Genomic DNA, 26804 nt, shown 5'->3' with positions numbered 1-26804 from the left:
GGAAGTAAGCGGGCTTTGTCTTCTGTATACACTATATACAGCTGTCTATAGATAGCTGTATATAGTGTATAACGCCCAAAGGGTTAACCTACACTGTCCAGCAGTGTAAGTTAACTCTTTCCTTGCTGTGCTTGCGCATAGCGCACAGCTCAGCAAGGGGTTAAGTGAGCCAGCAATGTGTATACTGTATACACATTGCAGGCTCACTGTAAGTTCTTGCTGGGCAGTAGATATAGGATGTATACCTACAGCTCAGCCTCAGCTGTTCTCCAGGCTCTGTAGCCCTGAGAACAGCTGATCCCGACATTCACATAAGGACGATCAGCGGGTGTCAGGAGGAGTGACATCAGCTGGGATCTGTCCCTTACTGCAGGTACTAATACTCCCAACATGGAGCACACTATGCTCCATGCTGGGAGCTGTAGTACCTGCATTAATAGACATATCGCAGTGAGTGTAACTTCTGACATCCGCTGCGATCTGTCTATTAATGCAGGTACTACAGCTCCCAGCATGGAGCAAAGTGTACTCCATGTTGGGAGTAGTAGTACTTGTAGTTAAGGAAAGATCACTGCGGGTATCACTCCTGACACCCGCTGTGATGCTCCTGTATAATGTATGGATGCGGCGACTGCTCTCCTATGGTCCCCTGCACGGCCGTATATATACACATATTCCTATTTCTCACAGAGAGCTGTGATTGGCTGGAACCATCTGGCCAATCACAGCTCTGCGGGAATTATGAATATGTGTATATATACGTGAGTGCAGGGGACCATAGGAGAGCCGCCACCGCATCTATACATTATACAAGAGGATCGCAAGGGACCCCGGCGATCTGTCAATTAGTACAGGTAACTACTACTCCCATCATGGAAGAGTGTGTTCCATGCTGGGAGTAGTAGTACTACCTAAAAAAAAATTTGAAAAAAGTGAAAAACACGCACACACTACATTTGTATTATTGTCGGCCACATTTTTAGTGCTTTACCTGCTCACATAAATTGATCCCTGTTTAAAAATTAATAAACATTTCATAATAAAAACGATACATTTCGTTAGATAAATTTTTTTCCATCACTACTGTATCTTTTTTATTATAATTTTTTTATGGTACCCTACGAAACTTTTATAAAAAAAGGTATCTCCATAATTTTTTAGGATCGCTAAAGTCCAAAAAAGAATAAAAAGATTTACCGAATGTACCCGAATACCGAATGTATCCGAAAAATCAAACTGTACCTGTATCCCTTTTATTAATTTTGTTATTAGAATGAATTCTTTACATTCGTTTACGGATAACGAATGCATTTGTTATTTACCGCATGCATTCGGTAAATAACGAATGCATTCGTTAATGTGCTATTCGTATTATCGTGGCTATTTGGGAATGTTCAAAATATGTTTTCGTGCATTCGGATCGGTAAAACGGTAAAATTCGGTAAATTAGACATTCGTGCCGAACCGAATTGCACATGTCTACACTGCACAGTGATCTCCAAACTGCAGCCCTCCAGCTGTTGCAAAACTACAAATCCCAGCATGCCCAAACAGCTAACAGCTGTCTGGGCATGCTGGGAGTTGTAGTTTTGCAACATCTGGAGGGCTAAAGTTTAGAGACCGCTGTATAGTGGTCTCAGACTGTAGCCCTCCAGATATTGCTAGGCAACTCACCGGCTTCCGTAGGATCCAGGGAGCCGCATTGCCGTTCTCTTCTTCCGTCGATCCGCTCCACTGATCGCTGGCTGCTCCCGCCACTGATGGGTGAGTGGACTTCGGCACCAGTCCTCTGTCAGTTTCCCCATTCTGCCCAGCCTATTGTGGGTGTTCAGAACGGGGAAACCTAAAGTTAACCCTTCCGCCCTCGATTTGCTATTGGTCGTCGCTTCTTGACGTCCAATAGCAGGGATAAGAGGGGTGGCTTGGACAACCACAATCCCCCTTATATTCAGGATCACCATAGACCCGTATGACCCGGAATAGGCGCAAATCGGCGGACTGAATTCACAGGCGATTTGCGGCGATTGCTGACATGGGGGGGGTCTAATGACCCCCCTGGGTAGTTGCGCGGGGTGCCTGCTGATAGATATCAGCAGCCACCACGGTCCGGTCCCTGCCCCCCCCCCCCCCCCCCCAAAATTCCCACAGTACGCCCTGGGTCCTTAAGTACCAGGGGGCGAAGGCGTACCTGTACGCCCTGGGTCCCTATGTGGTCAATGACAATTAATAAACATATTTGGTATTGCCAAAATTGCAACATTTTATTACAAAAAAATGTATAAAAAATGAATAAAAAGTAAAACCTAAGCAAAAGTTGTACCGATAAAAACTAGAGATCACTGCGCCAAAAATGAGCCCTCATGCCACCCCATATACAGAAAAAATTTAAAATTATAGGTGGTAAAAATAGGGCAATTTCAAATATGCAAATTATTTTAAAATAGTTTGAGATTTTTTTAAGTGGTACAATTATAAAAAAGCATATATCATGGATATCATTTTAATCTTATTAACCCACAGAATAAAGAAAACATGTCATTTTTAGTGATGAACAGCATAGGCCATATTCAAATTTGTGATATTTCGTGAATATATGGACGAATATTCGTCATATATTCACGAAATTCACATATTTGTTATATTCATTGTTTTATTTGTGTGCATATATGAAATTGTATGTGCATATGCGAAAATGTATGCGCATATGCACATATTCGCGAACATTGAGCCCTCCCTTCTTTACTGATATAGGGAACTCATGGCCTAGTGCATTAACTCTGATTTTTTGCCTGTTGAAACCAATTCAGCCCATTGTGGTCTATGGGGATCTCACGGTATGTAAAACTGTAAGATAAGTAGGAGGGTCTTGGCAGTACGGTGGATGGGAGACCCTGGTGGTGGTTCGAGTCCCGGGGTGGGACGGAGTGTTACAGTGTTGTGGTTAAACTTTACTCGTGATTGACAAATGTAGGTCAATTGGTAGTTAAGAAAGTCTTTGAACCGTGGGAACTAGGTCAATTGACAATTAACTGAGTGTTTGAACTGTGTGAACTAGGTTAATGGGGTACCAAATATGGGTATTGGGGTTAATTGAAACTGGATGTAATGTGTCAGGCTGGGTATGAATTGGAGGTTAAAGAACATAGGGGGAGATTTATCAAAACCTATGCAAAGGAAAAGTTGCTGAGTTGCCCATAGCAACCAATCAGATTGCTTCTTTCATTATTAACAAGGCCTCTGCAAAATGTAAGAAACAATCTGATTGATATGTCTTCCTTTGGACAGGTTTTGATAAATCTCCCCCTATGTTCATTAACCTCCCATTCATACCCAGCCTTACACATTACATCTAGTTTCAATTAACCCCAATACCCATATTTGGTACCCCATTAACCTAGTTCACACGGTTCTAACACTCAGTTAATTGCCAATTGACCTAGTTCCCGCAGTTCAAAGGCTTTCTTAATTACCAATTGACCTACATTTGTCAATCACAAGTAAAGTTTAACCACAACACTGTAACACTCCATCCCACCCTGGGACTCGAACCACCACCAGGGTCTCCCATCCACTGTGCTGCCAAGACCCTCCTGCTTATCTTACAGTTTTACATATCGTGAGATCCCCATAGACCACAGTGGGCCTATCGGTTGCAACAGGAAAAAAACACAGTTTATGCACTAGCCCATGAGTTCCCTATACCATACACTTACCCTGGAGGCTGACGTCACACTCAGCCTCCAATAGCGTTCAGACACAACAAAATTCTATTAAATTAACTGAGTTTAAATTAACAAAGTTTAATGTAATAATGTATTCATGGTTCTTTGTATATGTCAAACACTGTATCCGCACACTGTAACTTGGACCTGAGGAAGGAGGGAGCCCCTCCGAAACGCGAAGTCCTTATGTAGTACCACTTTTTATGATATAAATAAAAAGTTTGATACAAGCTACTCCTGACTCCCGTGTCATCACGCCGCCAGTGTAGCGCTCACAGTGCCGAAGTCGGTTTTCACTGGAAGAACAAGGGAACACCTGCTAGGATTCCCGTCCTCCACATCTGTATCCCTGCAATATTATTAAAATGATACCCATGCCTAGATACTTTTATATTTTTGTACCACTTAAAAAAAATCTAAAAGTTTTTGTACAAAATCAGTAATCTAAAATTGCTCTATTTTGACCACCTATAACTTTTTCATTTTTCCGTATATAGGGCGGTATGAGGGCTCATTTTTTTGCACGTCATCTGTACTGTTTATCAATAACACATTTGCATATTTAAAACTTTTAGATCATTTTTTATAAATTTTTTGGGGAATAAAATGTGACTAAAAAGCAGCAATTTTGGATTTTTTTATTTTATACGTTTACGACGTTCACTGTAGGGGATCAGTAACATTATATTTTGATAGTTCGGACATTTACGCACGCGTCAATACCAAATATGTTTATAGAAAAATGTTTACCTTTTTTGTGGGTAAAATGGGAAAAACAGACAATTTACATTTTTATTGGGGGAGGGGATTTTTCACTTTTTTCTAACTTTTAATTTTAAATTTTTTCAACTTTTTATTACACTTTTTATGTATAGCAATCATTTGATTGCTAATACTGTTCAGTGCTATGCATAGAGCATAGCCCTGATCAGTATTATCAGTCATCTTCTGCTCTGGTCTGCTCGATCTCAGACCAGAGCTGGAGACGCCAGGAGACAGACGGAGGCAGATGATCTGATCACCGCGGCAGCGATGCGGGCGATCCGATCACCTAATTTAACTTGCACACTGCTGCAGATGCTGTGATCTGTACTGATCACGGCATCTGAGGGGTTAATGGCAGACACCCGCGTGATCGCGGATGTCGGCCATTACTGGCGGGTCCAGTCGTGTATGACTCGAGCATCGCTCCGATGCTCACGGTCATACACAGGAGTCCACGGACAGTATTTTAGCTCCTATCACAGTGGTCTTCAACCTGCGGACCTCTAGATGTTGCAAAACTACAAATCCCAGCATGCCCGGACAGCCTATCACATTATCCACCACAAGAAACTGCAGGGAGCTGCTGCTGGGAGGAATCTTATATAGTGAAGGGGTTGGATACTTTCCTATAATGGTTGCTATGGATGTTGCTAACCTCTGACAGCTGTATCTGCACAATTCTCATCGGCCCACAAGCTTCGCAAATATTTGCATATGCGAATATCCACACGCCAGTCTTGCACAGCAGTATTAGAGCCTTCTTTGGACCAAACACAAGCTGGAAACAGAGAGGGATTATCAGTGATGTGTACTGTTTATTAAAAAAAAAAAAAAAAAAAAAAAAAAGAGTATATTCGTAATTGCGAATATATATAGTGCTATATTCGCAATATTCGTGAATTCGCGAATATGCCATATTCGCGATTAAAATTTGGATTGCGAATACTAACGGTAAATAAGCAATTATTACATTAACGCATGATTTTACTTTTGCTGACTCGGTGGCCAATATTAGATGTGAAGATTTACATTAAACATATAGTTTAAATATTTTTGTTAATATACCAAGTTAAAATAGTACTAAATGTCCCATGGCAAAGAATATAATACTTTTAGGACAATAAAACAGAAACAAGACTGGTGACTGGCAGCCCTTGTCTACTTTAACCCTTCTCATGGGTATATCTGTTCACATTAGTACATAAAACTCATAGCCCACACCGCTTTCATACTGTTTCATTCCCAGTTTGCAGTGTTAGACATGTACAGTATCTCACATAAGTGAGTCGACTCCTCAAATATTTGTAAATATTTTGTGACAACACTGAAGAAATGACTCTCTGCTACAGTGTAAAGTAGTGAGTGCACAGCCTATACAGACCTGTCGCTAAAGGACAGGCAAACCAAGCCCCGAGCTGTGTGGCAGCAACCAGACGAGTGTGTCTTGCCTACTGTCAAGCATGGTGGTGGGAGTGTCCCGGATTGGGCCTGCTTGAGTGCTGCTGGTGGAGTTATTTTAACCCCTTAACGGCGCAGGACGTATATTTACGTCCTGCTCCGGCTCCCGCGATATAAAGCGGGATTGCGCCGTGATCCCGCATCAAATCGCGTCGGTCCCGGCGCTCATCAACGGCCGGAACCCGCGGCTAATACCACATATCGCCGATCGCGGCGATGTGCGGTATTAACCCTTTAGAAGCGGCGGTCAAAGCTGACCGGCGCTTCTAAAGTGAAAGTGAAAGTGACCCGGCTGCTCAGTCGGGCTGTTCGGGACCGCCGCGGTGAAATCGCGGCGTCCCAAACAGCTGATCGGACACTGGGAGGGCCCTTACCTGCCTCCTCGGTGTCCGATCGGCGAATGACTGCTCCGTGCCTGAGATCCAGGCAGGAGCAGTCAAGCGCCGATAACACTGATCACAGGCGTGTTAATACACGTCTGTGATCAGGATGAGAGATCAGTGTGTGCAGTGTTATAGGTCCCTATGGGACCTATAACACTGCAAAAAAAAAGTTAAAAAAACCACCCCCCTTTTCCCATAAAAAAAATAAAACAGTGTAAAAAAATAAATTAATAAACATATGTGGTATCGCCACGTGCGTAAATGTCCGAGCTATAAAAATATATCATTAATTAAACCGCACGGTCAATAGCGTACGCGCAAAAAAATTCCAAAGTCCAAAAAAGCGCATTTTTGGTCACTTTTTATACCATTAAAAAATGAATAAAAAGTGATCAAAAAGTCCAATCAAAACAAAAATCATACCGATAAAAACTTCAGATCACGCTGCAAAAAATGAGTCCACATACCACCCTGTACGTGGAAAAATAAAAAAGTTATAGGGGTCAGAAGATGACATTTTTAAACGTATAAATTTTCCTGCATGTAGTTATGATTTTTTCCAGAAGTACGGCAATATCCAACCTATATAAGTAGGGTATCATTTTAACCGTATGGACCTACAGAATATTGATAAGGTGTAATTTTTACCGAAATATGCACTGCGTAGAAACGGAAGCCCCCAAAATTTACAAAATGGCGTTTTTTCATCAATTTTGTTGCACAATGATTTTTTTTTCCGTTTCGCCGTGCATTTTTGGGTAAAATGACTAATGTCACTGCAAAGTAGAATTGGCGACGCAAAAAATAAGCCATAATATGGATTTTTAGGTGGAAAATTGAAAGGGTTATGATTTTTAAAAGGTAAGGAGGAAAAAACGAAAGTGCAAAAACTGAAAAACCCTGAGTCCTTAAGGGGTTAAAGGGACATGACATTATCTGGTATACAGGCTGTTTACTCGCTACTTTACATTGTAGCAAAGTGTAATTTCTTCAGTGTTGTCACATAAAAAGATTTAATAAAATATTTACAAAAATGTGAGGGGTGTACTCTTCTATGATAGATACTATATATATCAGTAGTACTTCATAACCTCAAATAGCAGGAAAAAAAGAAAGAAAAACACCCTTAGCTTGTGAGGAGAGTGCTGAATGCAATCTTTGATATCACAATCTAACGCAGTTACTCTTATTACTAATTATATTACCCCCCTTCCTAGTTAGCCTTCTTATTTATCCCCTGGGTCCTAGGTGTATTTCCTTTGCCAGCTTAAAGGGGTATTCCAGGAAAAAACTTTTTTTTATATCAACTGGCTGTAGAAAGTTAAACAGATTTGTAAATTAGACTGCACTCACCAAAGGAAAGTTCAATCTTCTTTATGCGGCTTCAAACACGATCTTCAAACATGGGAACGGTGTCAAGCAGGTATCATGGCAGAGACGCCTGATATCACCTGCGTCTCTGCCATGATACCTGCTTGACACCGTTCCCATGTTTGAAGATCGTGTTTGAAGCCAAAGAAAGAAGATTGAACTTTCCTTTGGTGAGTGCAGTCTAATTTTCTTCTTGCTTGGATTTCTACTGCATTTGGCTCAAGACGGAGCACCCCGGAAAGATCATCTTTTGCTTCATTCATCCCTCACCTGTTGTATGTCCTTAGCCGTTACACAGCAGTGCCGGTTACTCTGCCTTTTCTTTGATGAGATTTGTAAATTACTTCTATTAAAAAATCTTAATCCTTTCAGTACTTATGAGCTTCTGAAGTTAAGGTTGTTCTTTTCTGTCTAAGTGCTCTCTGATGACACGTGTCTCGGGAACCGCCCAGTTTAGAAGCAAATCCCCATAGCAAACCTCTTCTAAACTGGGTGGTTCCCAAGACACGTGTCATCAGAGAGCACTTAGACAGAAAAGAACAACCTTAACTTCAGAAGCTCATAAGTACTGAAAGGATTAAGATTTTTTAATAGACGTAATTTACAAATCTGTTTCACTTTCTGGAGCCAGTTGATATATATATATATATATATATATATATATATATATATATATATATAGTTTTTTTTTCCTGGAATACCCCTTTAAATGCCATCCTAGGCAGGTAGAACAGTCGGGGAAGTATTGGACAGAATGTAAAATCACATACAGTATATAAAACTATAAAATCATGTTAACATGTTTAGGGGTCCCACAAAACATCTCCTTCCTCAGGATGAACAACATTGTAAACAATCATATATACATATGTAAGGGTTTTGCAACCACCACAAGGTCTGGAAACAAATGTGCGTTCCAGATGCTCATATAATGTTACCCTAGGTAAACAGCGTTGTCTTATAGAACCAAGGAAGACCAAGCCTTACTGTAGATCAATACTTAAATATAGGTACTTATCCAAGATCAGAAGTCCTTGATCAGACATATAGATTTGTATCTTACATGATTGTATTTAGGTAGGTTGCCAGTTAATTACATTTTAAACATTATCCCCCAAAAATTCCCACTGATTGTCCTTAGGAAACCTAGACAACTATCATAACTTGGCTTCTTCTGAAGGAGTTTTGGCAGTGTTAAGACTGACGTGATGAAGAATTGTTTATAATAGCCAGGCTGTGTGGTTTATTAAGAATTTGGCAAAAGTATTAGTAATTGGCAGATGAGCTGACATAGTCGAAAATGGTTTCTAATGTTAAGCAGGTGCTCTCTGAAGAACTGGATTTCTATGTATTGTTTCTGTGTTTGTTTACGTGTGTTCCTGTTGAGTACAGTGATCCCTCAACATACGATGGTAATGCGTTCCAAACAGACTCTCGTTTGTTGAAACCATCGCATGTTGAGGGATCCGTGCAATGTAAAGTATAGAACAGTGGTCTACAACCTGCGGACCTCCAGATGTTGCAAAACTACAACACCCAGCATGCCCGGACAGCCGTTGGCTGTCCGGGCATTCTGGGTGTTGTAGTTTTGCAACATCTGGAGGTCCGCAGGTTGTAGACCACTGTTAGACGAAGTTGTACTCACCTGTCCCCGCCGCTCCGGACCGTCACCGCTGCCCGGGATGTCACCTTCCATCGCTGTCACCACGTCCCCGGGGTGTCCCCGACACTCCGGTAAGGCCTCTGCTTCCCCGGCATCTGCGCTCTCCGTCACCGCCATCACGTCACTACACATGCTGCTCCTATTGGATGACGCGACGGCGTGCGCAGTGACGTGATGACGTCGATGGAGAGCGCCGACGATGCAGAGGACCTCGAAGAGGACGCGCCGGAGCCCCGAGGACAGGTAAGTGACCATCGCCGGAGCTCACGGGGCACCGTAAACGGCTATCCGGTGGCAGCTGAAGCAGTCTGCGCTGCCGGATATCCGTTTATGCGATGGCCCCGACATACAAAAGCATCGTATGTTGATGCTGCCTTCAACATGCGATAGCCTCTGAGAGGCCCTCGCATGTTGAAATGATCGTATGTCGGGGCCATCGTAGGTCGAGGGGTCACTGTATATGCAAACCTCTCAGGCTTGCTTGTGACATGTCTTTCTAGAATCTTTTGCAGCCTCTTAAAAATTGCAAAACTAAAGGATACAAATAAAATGACAACCACATCATACCATATAGCAATAGCTACATGCCCCAAATAAAGTGATTGCCATAGGGTTCCCAAATACAGTGATAGCCACATGCTTTACCAAACAAACGTTTCCGTCAAATGCTACATTATACAAAGTACTAGCCTCACCCTGGTGTAGAAAACTCAGCTCCCCTGATATTTTATCCTAGTTCTCTCCCTTAGCAGGAGGTAGGATTGCTGTGACCACACCAATTATATCTAGTCAAAAAGAGAGGAGACAAAAGGATTTTAGTTTCCTGAGGCTTAATTGGTCGGAGACTCGTAGGACCTTTTGTCATGTAATCGGGGAGGGGAGAAGACCTTTAGTAAGGTGGGACTTAGCCACACAATGCTGCATAATGTTGATATGTATAGCAGACATGGTCTGTAAGCCTACACAAACTATACACTTTGCTGTCTTACATGAATTACATGATGGTGATTATTAAATACAAAAAGTGCATTGCATGTATTTCATATTTAATATATAGAGAAATTACATAGCCATCAATCCTTTATTCATTATATATATATATATATATATATATATATATATATATATGTATGTATATATATATATATATATATATATATATATGTATATACAGTGGTCTCTTAACATACGATGGCAATCCGTTCCAAACGGACCATCGTTTGTTGAAACCATCGCATGTTGAGGGATCCGTGCAATGTAAAGTATAGGACAGTGGTCTACAACCTGCGGACCTCCAGATGTTGCAAAACTACAACACCCAGCATGCCCGGACAGCCGTTGGCTGTCCGGGCATGCTGGGTGTTGTAGTTTTGCAACATCTGGAGGTCCGCAGGTTGAAGACCACTGTTAGAGGAAGTTGTACTTACATGTCCCCGCCGCTCCGGACCGTCACAGCTCGTCCCCGCTGCCCAGGATGTCGCCGTCCATCGCTGTCGCCGCGTCCCTGGGGTGTCCCCGACGCTCCGGTAAGGCCTCTGCTTCCCCGGCATCCGCGTGCTCCGTCGCCGCCATCACATCGCTACGCACGCCGCTCCTATTGGTTGACGGGACGGCATGTGCAGCGACCTGATGATGACGATGGAGAGCGCCGACGATGCAGGAGATCCCTAAGAGGACGCGCCGGAGCCCTGAGGACAGGTAAGAGACATCACCGGAGCTCACGGGGCACCGTAAACGGCTATCCGGTGGCAGCTGAAGCAGTCAGCGCTGCCGGATAGCCGTTTATGCGATGGCCCCGACATAAAAAAGCATTGTATGTTGATGCTGCCTTCAACATGCGATGGCCTCTGAGAGGCCATCGCATGTTGAAATTATCGTGTGTCGGGGCCATCGTAGGTCGAGGGGTCACTGTATTGTATCTTTCATATTTTTACATTTAAATGGGTATTCCAGGAAAAAACTTTTTTATATAAATCAACTGGCTCCAGAAAGTTAAACAGATTTGTAAATGACTTCTATTAAAAAATCTTGATCCTTCCATTACTTATGACCTTCTGAAGATAAGGTTGTTATTTTCTGTCTAAGTGCTCTCTGATGACACGTGTCTCGGGAAACGCCCAGTTCAGAAGAGGTTTGCTATGGGGATTTGCTTCTAATCTGGGCGTTTCCCGAGACAGGTGTCATCAGAGGGGACTTAGACAGCAAAGAACAACCTTAACTTCAGAAGCTCATAAGTACTGAAAGAATTAAGATTTTTTTTAATAGAAGTAATTTACAAATCTGTTTAACTTTCTGGAGCCAGTTGATATATATAAAAAAAGTTTTTCCTGGATAACCCCTTTAACTTTCACATCTTTGGCACAATCGTCTGCCAGTGACTTCAAGATTTCCAAGTCTACTTTGGTCTATGTGTTATCATTTTAACTCTAAGTTTAGCAAAGTTCTGCCAGGAAAAGTGAATATGTTCAACAAATGTTCCAAAGTGAATTGTAAATTGCCTCCACAGCATTAAGTAATGCCCTTTGACCCTGAATTTGAGTAATCAGATTAAATTTGATGTAAAACACTCGGAATTTCCTTTGTTTTGTATTTTCCAGGTATATTTTGCTGATGGGACTCCAGGATCGAAATGAGAAGCTTTTCTACAAAGTTTTGACTTCAAACATCGAAAGATTCATGCCCATTGTTTATACTCCGACTGTAGGCTTGGCTTGTCAACAGTATGGGTTAGCATTTCGAAGACCAAGGTAATGTGACAAAAGGTTCAGTGATTTATTATTTCAATAACCTTATTAATACAGTACTAGCAGAGCAGAGTCTTGTTTGAACCTAACTTAAACACGTAACACTACATAAAAAAGCATAAGACCGTGTTTTGCTTGAAGTACATATGGATTCGATTTTGGGGTCATTGTGTTGACTAATTTTTTTTTGTGTATATTTACTGTATGATATGAAAATAATCAGATCTAAAGGTAAAATTGGCTCTTACACCCTATGACCTAAAAATTGGGTTGAAGTTTCAAAGTGATTTTGCAACTAAAGCCAATGTATTTTTCCCTGGAGCACAACTTTTTGGAAATGTGGAAACTTCTGGCAATAAGGTATATAGGCATATACACATCATAAATATTACAGCTCAGTCTTCTAAGCTGTACTTAATTTATTCTTACGTCTGAAGAGTCTTGTCCAGCAACATTCAGGCTCTTATTACAATATGTAATCAATGTTGCAGATGGTGGCAAAGACTTATGGGTTGACATTGCATCAGACCCCTAACCATGTCTCATTTTCCAACCTAAAACACAGATATTTAAATAAGTGGAAGATGTGTAAGTGCAATAATGTATCATGCTAATTATACTGTAGAATGATGTAAGCTTAGTTTTTACCTCAGGATGTGCCGGTACCAAAATACATATGTGAGATGAAGCACATGCACACACTGAGGTTATTTCCTGAAATCCTTTCTCTCCACCCAAATCTGTACCCCCCATTCATAATATAAACATGAAATACCCATGTGTTAAATTCACCTACTAATATTTCTTAGTTCCCTCTTGATCTTCGTTCTGACCCACCAAGTAATGGACTACATAAGACCTCTAAAGGGTTTCTGTAGTATCTGGCACCAAGACATCAACATCAGATACTTTAAGTCTGACAGATGCTTAAAGGGGTACTCTGGTGGAAAACTTTTTTTTTTATTAACTGGTGCCAGAAAGTTAAACAGATTTGTAAATTACTTCTATTAAAAAAATCACAATCCTTCCAGTACTTATTAGCTGCTGAATACTACAGCGGAAATTCTTATCTTTTTGAAACACAGAGCTGTCTGCTGACATCATGAGCACAGTGCTCTCTGCTGACATCTCTGTCCATTTTAGGAAATGTCCAGAGCAGCATATGTTTGCTATGGGGATTTACTCCTACTCTGGACAGTTCCTAAAATGGACAGAGATGTCAGCAGAGAGCACTGTGCTCATTATGTCAGCAGAGAGCTCTGTGTTTCAAACGGAAAATAATTTCCACTGTAGTATTCAGCAGCTAATAAGTACTGGAAGGATTAAGATTTTTTAATAGAAGTAATTTACAAATCTGTTTAACTTTCTGGCACCAGTTGATTTAAAAAAAAAAAAAAAAAAAAGTTTTTCACTGGAGTACCCCTTTAACTGAATTAAGATCTGGAGAATGGGAAGGCCAAGTCAACACCTTTGTCATATTTCTCAAAACCTTACTGAGCAATTTATGCAGTGTAGTAGAGCGCTTAAAAGAGTACTCCAGCAGATAGGGGATAAGTTATTTTTTGCCGGAGTTCTCCTTTAGCCTGCGAGACCACTCCTATTAGGGAACACAGATGCAGTTTCTATACGTAAAAACTGGTTTCTATTGGAAGCCGATGAGGATTTGAAAAAAAGAGCAGAAAACAAACCACGCATAACATACAGAAAGAACCTTACCATAGGAGATAAATTGAGAAATAAATCTAAGAGTAACAATACATCAGCAAAAAAAGAAACCTGGCTTAGTGACATCACACCTAAAGGTACCCACCAGTGTAAAAACTGCAATCAATGCAGATATTGCTGGGAAACTAAACACGTAAGGCTAGGAGCAGTCTTTCATACTATTAAAGAGTTAATTACCTGTCGCACGAAAAATGTTGTCTATGCTATAATATGTCCCTGTGGCTTCTTCTACATAGGCCAGACGAAACGCCAGCTCCAGATGCGCATTAGGGAACATTTTTATACCATACGCGCTGGAAAGCCAGGAGCGTCCCGTCTGCAGGCCCACGTAAGAGAAGCCCATAATAATAACCCTGATGTACTACGCTTTGTAGGCTTAGAAAAAGTGTCATGTAATAAGTATGAACGAATAGAATCGAAATATTACGAGTGGAGACACTATGGATCATTAAAACTAATGCCACAGGCAACATAGGGTTAAACGACAAAACGGAGCTCTCAGCATGCTTCTAACTATCTTTGCTTTTAACACACCTCCCCCCTACCACGTCACCTGATCATGTGAGAGCTGTTCAGGTGCGTGATAGGTGAAGCACTAGGTTCACTTGTATATAAGGCAGTCACAGGCAGTATGGGTCATGGCCGGACGAAGCACACCAAGTGTGCGAAACTAGAGCTCGGTCGCCACCACTTGTGCCCCCACTCCCCTCTCTTCTGTACCCCGCATGTGAGTATGTCTCAATAAAGAAGACCCTGCAGCCACACTGGTGAGTGCCGATATTTTCATTTCTCTTCATGGATAACAGATGCAACAATATTTGTGTAGGTGATATGTGTTGAAATAGCAACACTGTAGGCTAGAGAAACCACTAGTTTAAAATGACCCAATAAGGAGATAATTAATGTATTTAATTAATTTATTCACCAATCTAAATGATATAATTCCATCAACATTCTCCAAATTAGTCTTAATTAAATGGAATACCATTTTTGTGTCTCCTACCCCATTCATGTGAGAATTACTGTTCTGCTCCTAAGAAAGCTGGGTGGTCCATCTTTGCATCGTCATGGGCAGCCATGGTTCTGTACCGAGTGATCAGTCAAGCTTGCTGGGATCTACTCTGATCTCACCATGGCTCTCATGTCTTGTTAGACCTCTTTCAAAGGCAGAAAGATAGATGATCTCTCAAAATGGTGGTTGCTTTCCTTTGTTCTCTTTATGTGTGAGAGTCCCTTTGTGAGTGTGTATGAGCACGTGTCTAAACATCCTCCGTTATAAGTTACATATGCCCCTCTAAATTGGAATTCCCGACGCCCACAGGTGGGGGTTGTGCTTAGCCTCACACCATGCAGGACATTTGGTATTTCACAGATGAAAGCAGGTTCACACTGAACACATGTGACAGACGTCACAGAGTCTGGAGATGCCGTGAAGAATGTTCTGCTGCCTGCAATATCCTCCAGCATGACCGGTTTGGTGGTGGGACAGTAATGGTGTGGGGTGACATTTATTTGGGGGCCGCACAGCCCTCCATGTGCTTGCTAGAGGTAGCCTGATTGCCATTAGGTACCGAGATGAGATCCTCAAACCCCATGTGAGACCATATGCTGGTGCGGTTGGCCCTGGGCTCCTCCTAATGCAAGACAATGCTAGACCTCATGTGGCTGGAGTGTGTCAGCAGTAGTGTTGAGCGGCATAGGCCATATTCGAATTCGCGAATATTCGCGAATATATGGACGAATATTCGTCATATATTCGCGAATATTCGCATATTCGTTATATCCTCGTTTTATTTTCGCGTATGCGAAAATACGCGCATGCGAAAATTAGCACATGTGGAAATTCGCACATGCGAAAATTAGCATATGCTAATTTTCGCATATGCGAATTTTCGCACGCCAGTCTCACACAGTAGTATTACAGCCTTCTTTACACCACACAAGCTGGAGGCAGAGAGGGGTGATCACTGTGATGTGTACTGTGAAGAAAAAAAAACAAAAAAAAACAAAAAAAACAACGAATATTCGTAATTACGAATATATAGCGCTATATTCGCGAAATTCGCGAATTCGCGAATATACGATATTCGCGAATAATATTCGAATTGCGAATATTCGCGAGCAACACTAGTCAGCAGTTCCTGCAAGAGGAAGGCATTGATGCTATGGACTGGCCCACCCCTTCCCCAGACCTGAATCCGATTGAGCACATCTGGGACATCATGTCTCGCTCCATCCACCAATGCCACGTTGCACCACAGACTGTCCAGGAGCCACCTCATCAGGAGCATGCCCAGGCATTGTAGGTTGGTCTTACGGGCACGTGGAGGGCACACTACATCTACTGAGTATTTCAATACTGAGCCTCGTTTTGACTTGTTTTAAAGACATTACATCAAAGTTGAATCAGCCTGTAGTGTGGTTTTCCACTTTGACTTTGAGTGGGACTCCATATCCAGACCTCCATGGGTTGATAAATTTAATTTCCATTGATAATTTGTGTGTGATTTTGTTGTCAGCACATTCAGCTATGTAAAGACGAAAGTATTTCATAAGATTAGTTCATTCATTCAGATCTAGGATGTTATCTTAGTGTTCCCTTTATTTTTTTGAGCAGTGTATAACTCCAACGTATTCTGCAAACAGTATCTGTGCATCCCCAGAAGGTTAACATTGGTACTCTGGCCTTAGACATCTAATTCCTTATCCAAAGAATAGGGGATAAGATGTCTGATCGCGGGGGTCCCGCCGCTGGGAACCCCCATGATCTTTCCTGCAGCACCACCTGCCATCTGCTGAACGGAGTGAACTTCGCTGATGACGGGCGATACAGGAGCTGCTGTATCGTGATGTCACGGCTCCGCCCCCTCATGGCACCACACCCCACCCCTTCAATACAAGTCTAGGGGCGGGGTCGTGACGTCACGATACTCCGGCCCCTGTAACGCCCCTCATCAGGCACGGAGGGAAGTTTGCTCCCTGCAGCAGATGGCAGGAGGTGCTGCAGGAGAGATCGTGGGGGTTCCCAGTGGAGGGACCCTCGCGATCAGACATCTTATCCCCTATTCTTTGGATAGGGGACAAAATGTCTAGGGCCGGAGTACCCCTTCAAGCACTGTTCACATTGCCATAATGGTATCTGTTACAATAGAAACCATGCCATCAGTGCTGGATATGTTAAATGATATAAACAAACTGTGCTCAATGGACCCCATTGACCTATAATGGAGTCCATTTGGTTCTGGAGTAGTGTCTTTCATTTTGACAGGAAGAATAGTGAATAAAGCTACACTTTTTCTACTGTCAAATTCTACAGAACTATCACTAAAGCCTCTGACAATAGTGTGGACAGAGTCATTTGGGCCAGTTCACTACTTTTGACTTTTGACCATAGTTGTTAGATGTTTTTGGGCTACAGGAAAAACAATAGCCAAAAAAAGGTATGTTTTAAATGTTTATGCCCCAAAGCATGTCTCAAATTAAGTGAACAGCCAAAAATGGCCCTGGCGCTTAATTTAATGGTCATAAAAATTACAGCATACAATGATTGTGTGTAAACTAAGAAACACTTTCCCACTGAATTCAATAGAATTAAGTGAGGGAAATACAAAATGAGAGAAAAACTGTATGCCAACAAAGCTGAAGGATGCTAAGTATTTCAGAATAAAGACAGTAAAAAAGAGTGAAACAGCAAACTAAAACACGGCTAGTCAAAAGCAATGGAAAGAAGACAAAAAGAGAAGTAAAGATGGAATAGCAAACAAAAGAAAGCAACAGAAACACGAGGAAAGGAATGTCCAGTCCGGCCAGCGAAAATAAGGTTATTCATCCAATTCATGAAACACAAATTCCTTCAGATACATCTTCTTTATCTATAAGATGCAGACTAATTCAAAAGTACCATTTGAAGAGAAGTAAAGAAATCGGCAACTCACCATCTCAGCTGGTATAGTCTTCTTTTATTGAAGCATACTCCCGTTACAATATAACAGAGGGAGAGGGTAATGGGGGGATAGTGATGTGTGACCAAGCTCCTGTTTCGCAGACTATGTGTGCTTCCTCCGGCCATGGCCGGAGGAAGCACACATAGTGTGCGAAACAGGAGCTCGGTCGCACATCACTATCCCCCCCCCCCCCCCCCCACTACCCTCTCCCTCTGTTATATTGTAACGGGAGTATGCTTCAATAAAAGAAGACTATACCAGCTGAGATGGTGAGTTGCCGATTTCTTTACTTCTCTTCAAATGTTATATGAAAACCCTACTGTGTCAGAGCACCACCAGTAGCACCCAGCTACACCGACGTATATCCAACATGCTAGTTTCCTTCACTAACACAGTGCCGTGCTACCTTTCGTATGAACTAATTCAAAAGTACCATGATCCACAATTTATCTTGAACTAACTATGTATAAAAGAGTTTTCTCTCTTTTCTTTTATTTTCAGCTCCAAAACCGGTTTAACTAGTTTCAAATATGATATTAGAAGCAAAGACACATACAAAAAATTAAGAAATGCCCATGGGATAGAATTCATTATTTCATGGAAACTCTGAGTTTATGAAAAAGTGAAGCATTAAATGCGTCTCCCCAACTGAGACCATGGTAATGGTAATATTAATACTATAGATGTTTTATAGAACCTAATAGATGCAAGCATCAGGACAAATAGGAATATATCTTTATATAGTATATTGTGATGTTTTCCATCATGTCTCTGGCATAAAATAAAACACAACTAATTATAAAACTCCCTAGTAGGCTAGAATCTGGAAAGCAAAGCATAATCTGGATAAAAAAAAAGGAAATAAAATATCTGAACTGCCAGACTTCATAAAGTCTTCTACCTTAATCCCTTGGCTCTTTTTAAGTGCCAGATATATAAAGAGCCTTGATGAATTTGCTTTGCTAGTCTACAGCACATACTTTATAGTAACATAACTAATTCAACAGGACAGCTTTGGGTTAACTATTATAATACACAGGCTTTCATGAGCAGCGGGGCCCGCAGTGAGCCCTTAGCAATTCCTTTTCTTGCAATTTTTGCATTTCATTTTTTTTAACAGGTGTTATTTGTGACAAATACGGCAACAACTGTATCGTTTTTGTAGCAACATAAGAGAATATTCAGGACTACTAATGGAGGCTTACCTTTTTATTTTTTAAACGTTAGCTCTTTATAGGGGTACTCCGCTGCCAATATTTTTTTCAAAATCAACTGGTGCCAGAAAGTTAAACAGATTTGTAAATTACTTCTATTTAAAAATGTTATCCTTACAGTACTTATCAGCTGCTGTGTGCTCCAGGGGAAGTTCTTTTCTTTTCGAATTTCCTTTATGCCTGACCACAGTGCTCTCTGCTGACACCTCTGTCCATTTTAGGAACTGTCCAGAGAAGGAGCAAATTCACATAGCAAACCTATCCTGCTCTGGACAGTACTGGACAGAGGTGTCAGCAGAGAGCACTATGGTCAGACTGGAAGGAAAGTCAAAAAGAAAAGAACTTCCTGTGGAGCATACATAAGCTTTTAAGTACTAGAAAGATTTAGAATTGTTAATAGAAGTAATTTACAAATCTGTTTAACTTTCTGTCATCAGTTGATTAAAAAAAAAAAGTTTTCCAGTGAAGTACCATTTTAAAGGGAATAAATCTGCTCTAGATTATTTTCAGAGCTCAAGTGTCAAGGAGGGGGTGCTGAGCCGCTGGGTGCATGCCTCCTTGATCCCAGACCCCTGCCTGCCTTATTAGGTGTACAGGGCTTATCTTTCAGCTGTCAACTTGTCAAGGCAGTGAGGGATTTGGTGTGCAACCTGAATAGATAGTGATCCAAAAAAAAAAACATCCTTGTACAGTATGGACCTAATAGAGCTTATTTCCTCAGCACAGAAAGGTAGGGAAGAGTCCTTATAAGTGGGGGAAGAGTCCTTATAAAGAACACCAGGAAGTTAGCTACCGTGGGAAGGAGAGCCCAGGAGGCGAGCATGCCAAGTGGCAAACAGCTGGCAAACCAGAAAAGAACAGTAGCATGGGGCATGATCCATTGCAGAACCTCACTATTTACAAAAGTCATTGAAAGCATTTTTAACCAGAAGATGAAAGAAGTTAGATCTAGAATTCTGAAAGGTTAGAATTTTAAAGTGGGACTCAGAGGAAGTCAGAATGACAGAATGAGAGAAGGAAAGTTTGCCTAGGGTAGCCTCTTTTACTAGCCATAGAAAGTCTCTCAGGAAGTGACCATTGCCTCTGCAGTATAGGTATACAGTAGGTTTATTTAACACCTGTATTGATGTTCAGTATTGGAGAGCTTCAGTCTTTAAAGCTGTTTTCTTTCCAGCCACCTCCTGCCTGTTAGCAGCCGCAAGCAGTGATTGGAAAAGCCAGAAACAACCGAAGCAGGGAAATCACCCAATTTTTGTACCTCCCATTGACTTTAATCAGAGTTATGCAAACAGTGTAGCTCAGGGGTATATACTGTGGGTGCAACTCCCACTAAAGTCAATGGGAGTTAGGTAAATTGCGTAACCTCCTCACTTCAGTTGCTTCCGTCAGTGAAACCGTGAGATAGGACAGACCCTTTAAATACTGCCAACCACCAGTCAGCACCATAGAGTTAGCACCATCCCAATTACCCTCCATATTGCAAGACATATATTAAAATAAAACTTTTGTAATGGCAGATTAAAAAAAATAAACCAATAAAATGATTTAGTGGACAGATACCAGCTCCACAAGCGATCTACTCTCTTATTGGAGTCCTCACTTTCCATTCTTTCTCTCCAGCCCAGATTACCAAAATGACTTCCACAGATGAATGCAGAACTTGCTCCTGACACATCTTTGGGCCCTTACTTTTGCAGCCTATCCCCGCCTTCAACAGCAACACAATGGCCATCCTGCTGCTACCACCAATACCTTATCTAGAGTGCTCCCAACCAACCAAAACATTACTCTGCCAAAATATTGGTGCTTGAAGATGCAGAGTACTATCTAGAAAAAGCTGCAAGCCAGTGATCTAACTAGAAAATGATAAAAATTCATAGGAAACTCAAACCAGACTACAAAAATAATAAAACTCCAGACCTGACCCTTAAATTCAGGCCCCAGACTAGACCACCAAATTTAGATAGACCCCAAAGTGAATCAAATCTCATAATAGACCCACAAAATGAACCAGAATCCAGACCAGACACCTAAATTCAGACCCCACACCAGAGGAAAAAAACATACAAGATATTTTACTATAACTGTACGGACAATGCTTTTTATTTCCAGAGACTGCTGATAACGTATATCAGTGGTGTACCAGGGTTTTCCTGAATTATTCAGAGAGTGAGCCAATACAGATTACAAGTGAACTGACAAGCTATCCCCACAGACCACCTACAGTGTAAAATAAAGAATGTCCATTATTAGGGAAATCATTAGACCCGAGGTACAAAGAACACCTTGTATTTACCAGTGATCTGCAGGCCTTACAATCTGTAATCTTCTTCACAATAACCACAGATTGTGAAACGACAAAGACCAGTATTTTAATTTGGTAACACAATATCTGCAGTATAAGACCGCCAGTGTGTCTGAGACCTCTTACCTCCACTTGCTCTCGAAATGACTTGTACATTTCTTAGAAGACAGCAGTGTTCTGTTATAGGAGGATGGCTTTTTATCATTAATTTATTAACAATTAAGATGTGGAATCCATAAAATGTAAAAGGCAGTGTATACCGACAGGCCACACACAAAGCGGCAGCCAGGCGTGCGCAGGAGTTACAAGAAGGAGGCTGAAAATCAAATTCTTTCATGACTCACAATTATTATTTATTAGTGTCTAATGCAGAAAACAGATACTATAAAAAGAACGGGCATATATTTTTACAAGAACAAATAGCATCTTGCAGTATTCCATTTCTTCTCATCCAAATGTTGAAATGTTTGAAATAACAAAATTATCTATGTAGAATTGATGTCTTTTTTTGATAACTAACTTAAGACCAGACAAAAGTTTTTTTTAAGTACATAGGGATTTGAAGGTTAAATAAATAAAACTAATTTGATTATTTAAATAATTTCATCATTGAAAAGAATTGCATATATGAGGGGGAAATTCACATAGATTTCAGTGCAGAAAATGTTCTGTGCCAAAGTCTGCATGAAAATCTACCATGTGAACACGCCCTTAAACCACCATTTATCACTCATCATACAGAAGTTCAGAACATTACCTTTCATTTAATATCCCTCAGAGGACTGGTTTTATTATGGGTGAATCAGACTGTCTTTAGCTAAGGGCTCAATAGATCTCAGACATTAGTTTCTTGGTGAGGAAAGAGCTATGCAATAATAACAAACACCATGTCATGACCGGGGTTGGACAGGGAGAGTGAGCCCTAAGCTGTCCCCAGAAACACTCTCCCTGCCTCCTTGCCCATCCGCTCTAAACGGTGGATCGACAACTCGGAGCCGGTCCCTTCCTGCGCTAAAGTGCAATGGGCATAAAGGTATACAAATAATACGGTAAGTACATAGTCGGGGGACAGGTCAGAAACATAAGGGGAAAACAACCAGATAAGCAGATAAACCAGGCAGGATATAAAAATACAAACAGGGCAGGATATAGCGTACTGACATACAGTTCAGAAACCAGATTCAAGATAAATGGAAGATATGAATAAATGTATGAGTATACAGCAAAAACCAGGAGATGCAGGGGATGAACAGATGAACTGAATGTCAAACACTTAACAAGTCAGGAAACATAGAACACAGTTCACACTGGACACTGAACAAAGAACAAACTAGACTCCCCACTCCAAACATGGAGGGACATCAATACCAAAGCCAAATAGACTCCTAGCCAACAGGCCCACTCCACCATGTGATCAGGAAAATGGCCTAGAAGGAAACAGAAAAATAATACACGGAACACTAGACTGAGAACCAGATGAAAAATCACCGAAAATTTATATCTCTATTAAATTCAATGGAGGGCAATTTAAGACTTAAAGGGAACCAATCATCAGATTTTACCCTATATAATGCTTGGCAAAGCGTTATATAGGGTAAAATTGTTGTCCTCACCATCCCTGGGGGACGCTCCTGCCCCCAGGGATGGTAAAGATATGAAGTTATAAACTAGTCACCACCGCCGCCGTAAGTAGTCACCTGGACGGAAGCTCTTCTCACCTACTCCCCTTCTTCGGCCGGGAGCGACGCCCCTCCGCTTGATTGATGGGCAGCGTCATTGTTCCGCTCACTGAACAGACGGAGCAGAGCAATGACGCTGCCCATCAATCAAGCGGAAGGGGCGTCGCTCCCGGCCGAAGAACGGGAGTAGGTGAGAAGAGCTCCCCGCCCAAGTGACTACTTACGGCGGCGGTGGTGACTAGTTTATAACTTCATATCTTTACCATCCCTGGGGGCAGGAGCGTCCCCCGGGAATGGTGAAAATAAAGATTTTACCCTATATAACGCTTTGCCAAGCGTTATATAGGGTAAAATCTGATGATTGGTTCCCTTTAACTTTTAATAAATCGTATAAAACCTTAATATCGAAATGAATTGTGTAAGTAACCAAATCCCCAACACACAAAAAAATTGTGATATCTGCATATGTCATAAAGAGACAGGACCGATTAGATAAGTAAATATCAGATGTAACCAGGACGGTGATATGTAGATAGTAGGGAGGGTCTCAAACAGTAACATAGGATGAATGCCCCTTGATGATCAGATGTTGATAGTGATCACAGATAGAACCAGGGAAAGTGGACCCATATCCTAAATAAATTTAAGTGAGGGATAAAATAATAAACCAGATATAGATAGAAAACAAAGCAAGATAATTCAGTCCTTGTCCCCTTCTCCCCTGGATCACCGCCGCGGCACCGAGCTATCATTACTGCACAGAGCGAGTTAGCTCCGCCCCTCGTGACGTCACGGCCTGCCCCCTCAATACAAGTCTATGGGAGGGGGCGTGGCGGTCGTCACGCCGCCTGCCATAGACTTGCATTAAGGGGGCGGGCCGTGATGTCATGAGGGGCGGAGCCATGATGTCACGCTGCTCCGTCCCCTGTATCGTCCGTCATTACGCGGTGCCACAGCGGCGACAGCGGGACCCCGGTGATCTTACATTTTATCCCCTATCCTTTGGATAGGGGATGAGATGTCTAGGGGCGGAGTACCCCTTTAAGGGCCTAGATACTGTGAAAGGCCAGCCAAAAGTACACACCTGCTGGTGTTGTAGACAAATACTGTTTTAAGCATACCGGAGCACATTGTCCTCCCCTCATAAGTGCATACCACATATGCACATCTAAGTGGTGTACCATTTTGTTCCTGTTAAAGTCTCAAGGGCCTAGTTACTGTGAAATGCCAGCCAAAAGTTCACACCTGCTGGTGTTGTAAACAAACAATGTTTTAAGCTTAGTTGAGCGTATTGTACTCCACTCATATACGCACTAAGTATGTCAGGCAGAGAAGTGCCAGGACGTGCACAGGGGAGTGGCAGAGGCCTAAATTCATCAGGCAAAGGTCGCAGCAGACTAGGGGCAAGTTGCAGCAGAAGTTGCAGCAAGAGGCATGTGTTCCCGGTATCAGTTAGTGGTCTTGTTTCGACCAGCAAGCCATCTGCCTTCATCGATTGGTTAACACGGTCATCCACTTCATCACAAGTGACATCTGACACCCCCAGTCAACATTCAGTGGGTTCCTCAGATACAACCCTTAGTTGGCATGGCCCGGGAGCAGTCCCTGTCCTCCCACTGCCTCTGTCCTATGCTGTTCCCTCCCTCACAGAAGTATCTTATGCTGTGGGTTCAGCTCCACTATATAGTGAGGATGAGCTAGAGGACAGTCAGCCAAGAAGTGGAGGAGACATCCGCTGCTTCCTCCGCTAGGCGGCTAGTAGTGATGAGGAGCGTGGAGTGGGAGTTGGTGTTGCCAGCGTTCAGGCTCCTGAAGCAGACACTGTTGAAGAACCTGAGGAGGATATCAGTGGTGTTCAGCCACAACTCGATGATGATAAAGCCAATCGTACTTGGGAGCCGGGTGCAGAAGAGGCTTCATCATCATCAGGAAAAGAGGGTTGCAGGTTGCCCGTGAAGCAGCAGCTGAGCCAGCAAGGTGGTAGCATGGTTGGCAGTCAGCATGGTGGCAGAAGTGGAAAGTCTGGAGCCAAACATGCCTGGGATAGACCACCTGCTTCATGGCAGCCTACCTTCCCTGGAGGTAGTGGAATAGGGGTTCCTGGAGTCGGCGGCAGTCAATCAATGCATACTGTTGGGGGGAAAATCAGCTACTCGGCGGTGTGGCAGTTTTTCATCAAGCATCCGGAGGATGTTAACCTGGCCACATGCAAGATGTGTTGGCAGAAGGTGAGCGTGGCCAGGGTCCCAATGTTGGCACCATGGCCCTGTGTCAACATATGCAGCATCACCATGAAGCGGCCTTGGAGATCCATGGCTCCGATGTGGTGGTCCTTGAGCCTGTCAGTGTGTACCAAAGTACACGGAAGCGCGGACATGTGGAGCTGTAACTACAGTCAGGGACAATACATATCCTTTAGGACCCACTGGGTGAATGTAGTTTCTCCACAGCCACAACAGCAACTTGGACAGGTCACACTGCTTCCGCCTCCACGCTCTCAGGCCGTTGGTCCTGTGACAGTGTGCGACTCCGCCTCCTTATCCTCCACTGTGTCCTCAGCCTCCACTGCACGGACAAGTCTCAGTGCCCCTCCAGCATACCATGTGTGCAGGGCACAGCGGTGTCATGCTGTTCTTCACATGGTTTGCCTTAGCAAACTGAATTACACAGGGGAGGACCTGCTAAAAGTCATTCATCGAGAAATCGAATCTTGGCTTACTCCACGAAAACTGGAAATGGGAACCATGGTGACCGATAAGGGGAAAAACATCTTGTCTGCTCTGCGACAAGGAAGCCTGAGACATGCGCCCTGCATGGCATACGTGTTTAATCTGGTTGTTAAGTGGTTCCTGAAGTGTTCCTCCATCTGCAAGACATCCTTACAATGGGAGGGAAACTTTGCATGCACTTTAGCCACTCTTACACCACAAAGCACATTCTCCTTGAGCTGCAGCGTCAGAACGGTATCCCCCAACCTAGTCTGATTTGTGACGTTTCCACGTGTTTGAATTCCACCCTCCATATGTTGGACCGAACAGAGAAAAGCCATGACCGATTTCTTGATGATCCAAGTGGATAGGGGGACTCCACTGTGTAACTTATATGTCAACCAGTGGCAGCTCATTGACATCAGTGACATCTGACAGGAGAGGAGCAGCTAGAGGAGCTAGAGGGTTATGAGGAAGGTGAGACAGAGGACTCAGACACATTGTTGCAGTATGCAGTGGAGATGGAGTCAGGGAGTCCCTCCGAGTCACTTGCACAAATGGCACGATGCATGCTCACTTGCTTGTGTAGCGACCACCGAAATGTCACCATTAGGCAGCAGGATGACTTTTGGCTCTCCACCTTATTGGACCCTCACTACCGGCACAAAATGGGGCCTTTTTTACACCGACTGAAAGGGAGGACAAACTGACCTACTACAGAGGCATTCCATGTAGTCAGTTGGCTGATGCCTATCTGTGCCATCGTCCATCCTCTTGCAGGTCAGAATTGGTAGTACAGTTCCCCCACATTAGGGTTGGCAGTACAGTTCCCTCACATTAGGGTTGGCAGTACAATTCCCCCACATTAGGTGCAGTACAAATCCTCCACATTAGGTGCAGTACAATTCCCTCACATTAGGTGCAGTACAGTTCCCCCACATTAGGTGCAGTACAGTTCCCCCACATTAGATGCAGTACAGTTCCCCACATTAGGTGCAGTACAGTTCTCCCACATTAGGTGCAGTACAGTTCCCCCACATTAGGTGCAGTACAGTTCCCCACATTAGGTGCAGTACAGTTCCCCCACATTAGGTGCAGTACAGTTCCCCCACATTAGGTGCAG

At 42.7% G+C, this 26804-nt stretch overlaps 1 protein-coding gene across 1 annotated transcript in view; it reads left to right on the top strand.

The window, feature by feature from the left end:
- The window catches only part of ME1 (malic enzyme 1), a 322523-nt gene that overhangs the window by 111814 nt on the left and 183905 nt on the right, over nucleotides 1–26804 (top strand). The window contains exon 3 of the mRNA XM_056565973.1: nucleotides 11960–12109. Within this exon, the coding sequence (XP_056421948.1) occupies nucleotides 11960–12109 (150 nt within the window). The remainder of the gene's footprint in view (nucleotides 1–11959; nucleotides 12110–26804) is intronic.

This window comes from Hyla sarda, chromosome 3 (assembly GCF_029499605.1).
Source record: "Hyla sarda isolate aHylSar1 chromosome 3, aHylSar1.hap1, whole genome shotgun sequence".
Lineage (NCBI taxonomy): Eukaryota > Metazoa > Chordata > Amphibia > Anura > Hylidae > Hyla > Hyla sarda.
This window is presented reverse-complemented; position numbering and strand designations above follow the sequence as displayed.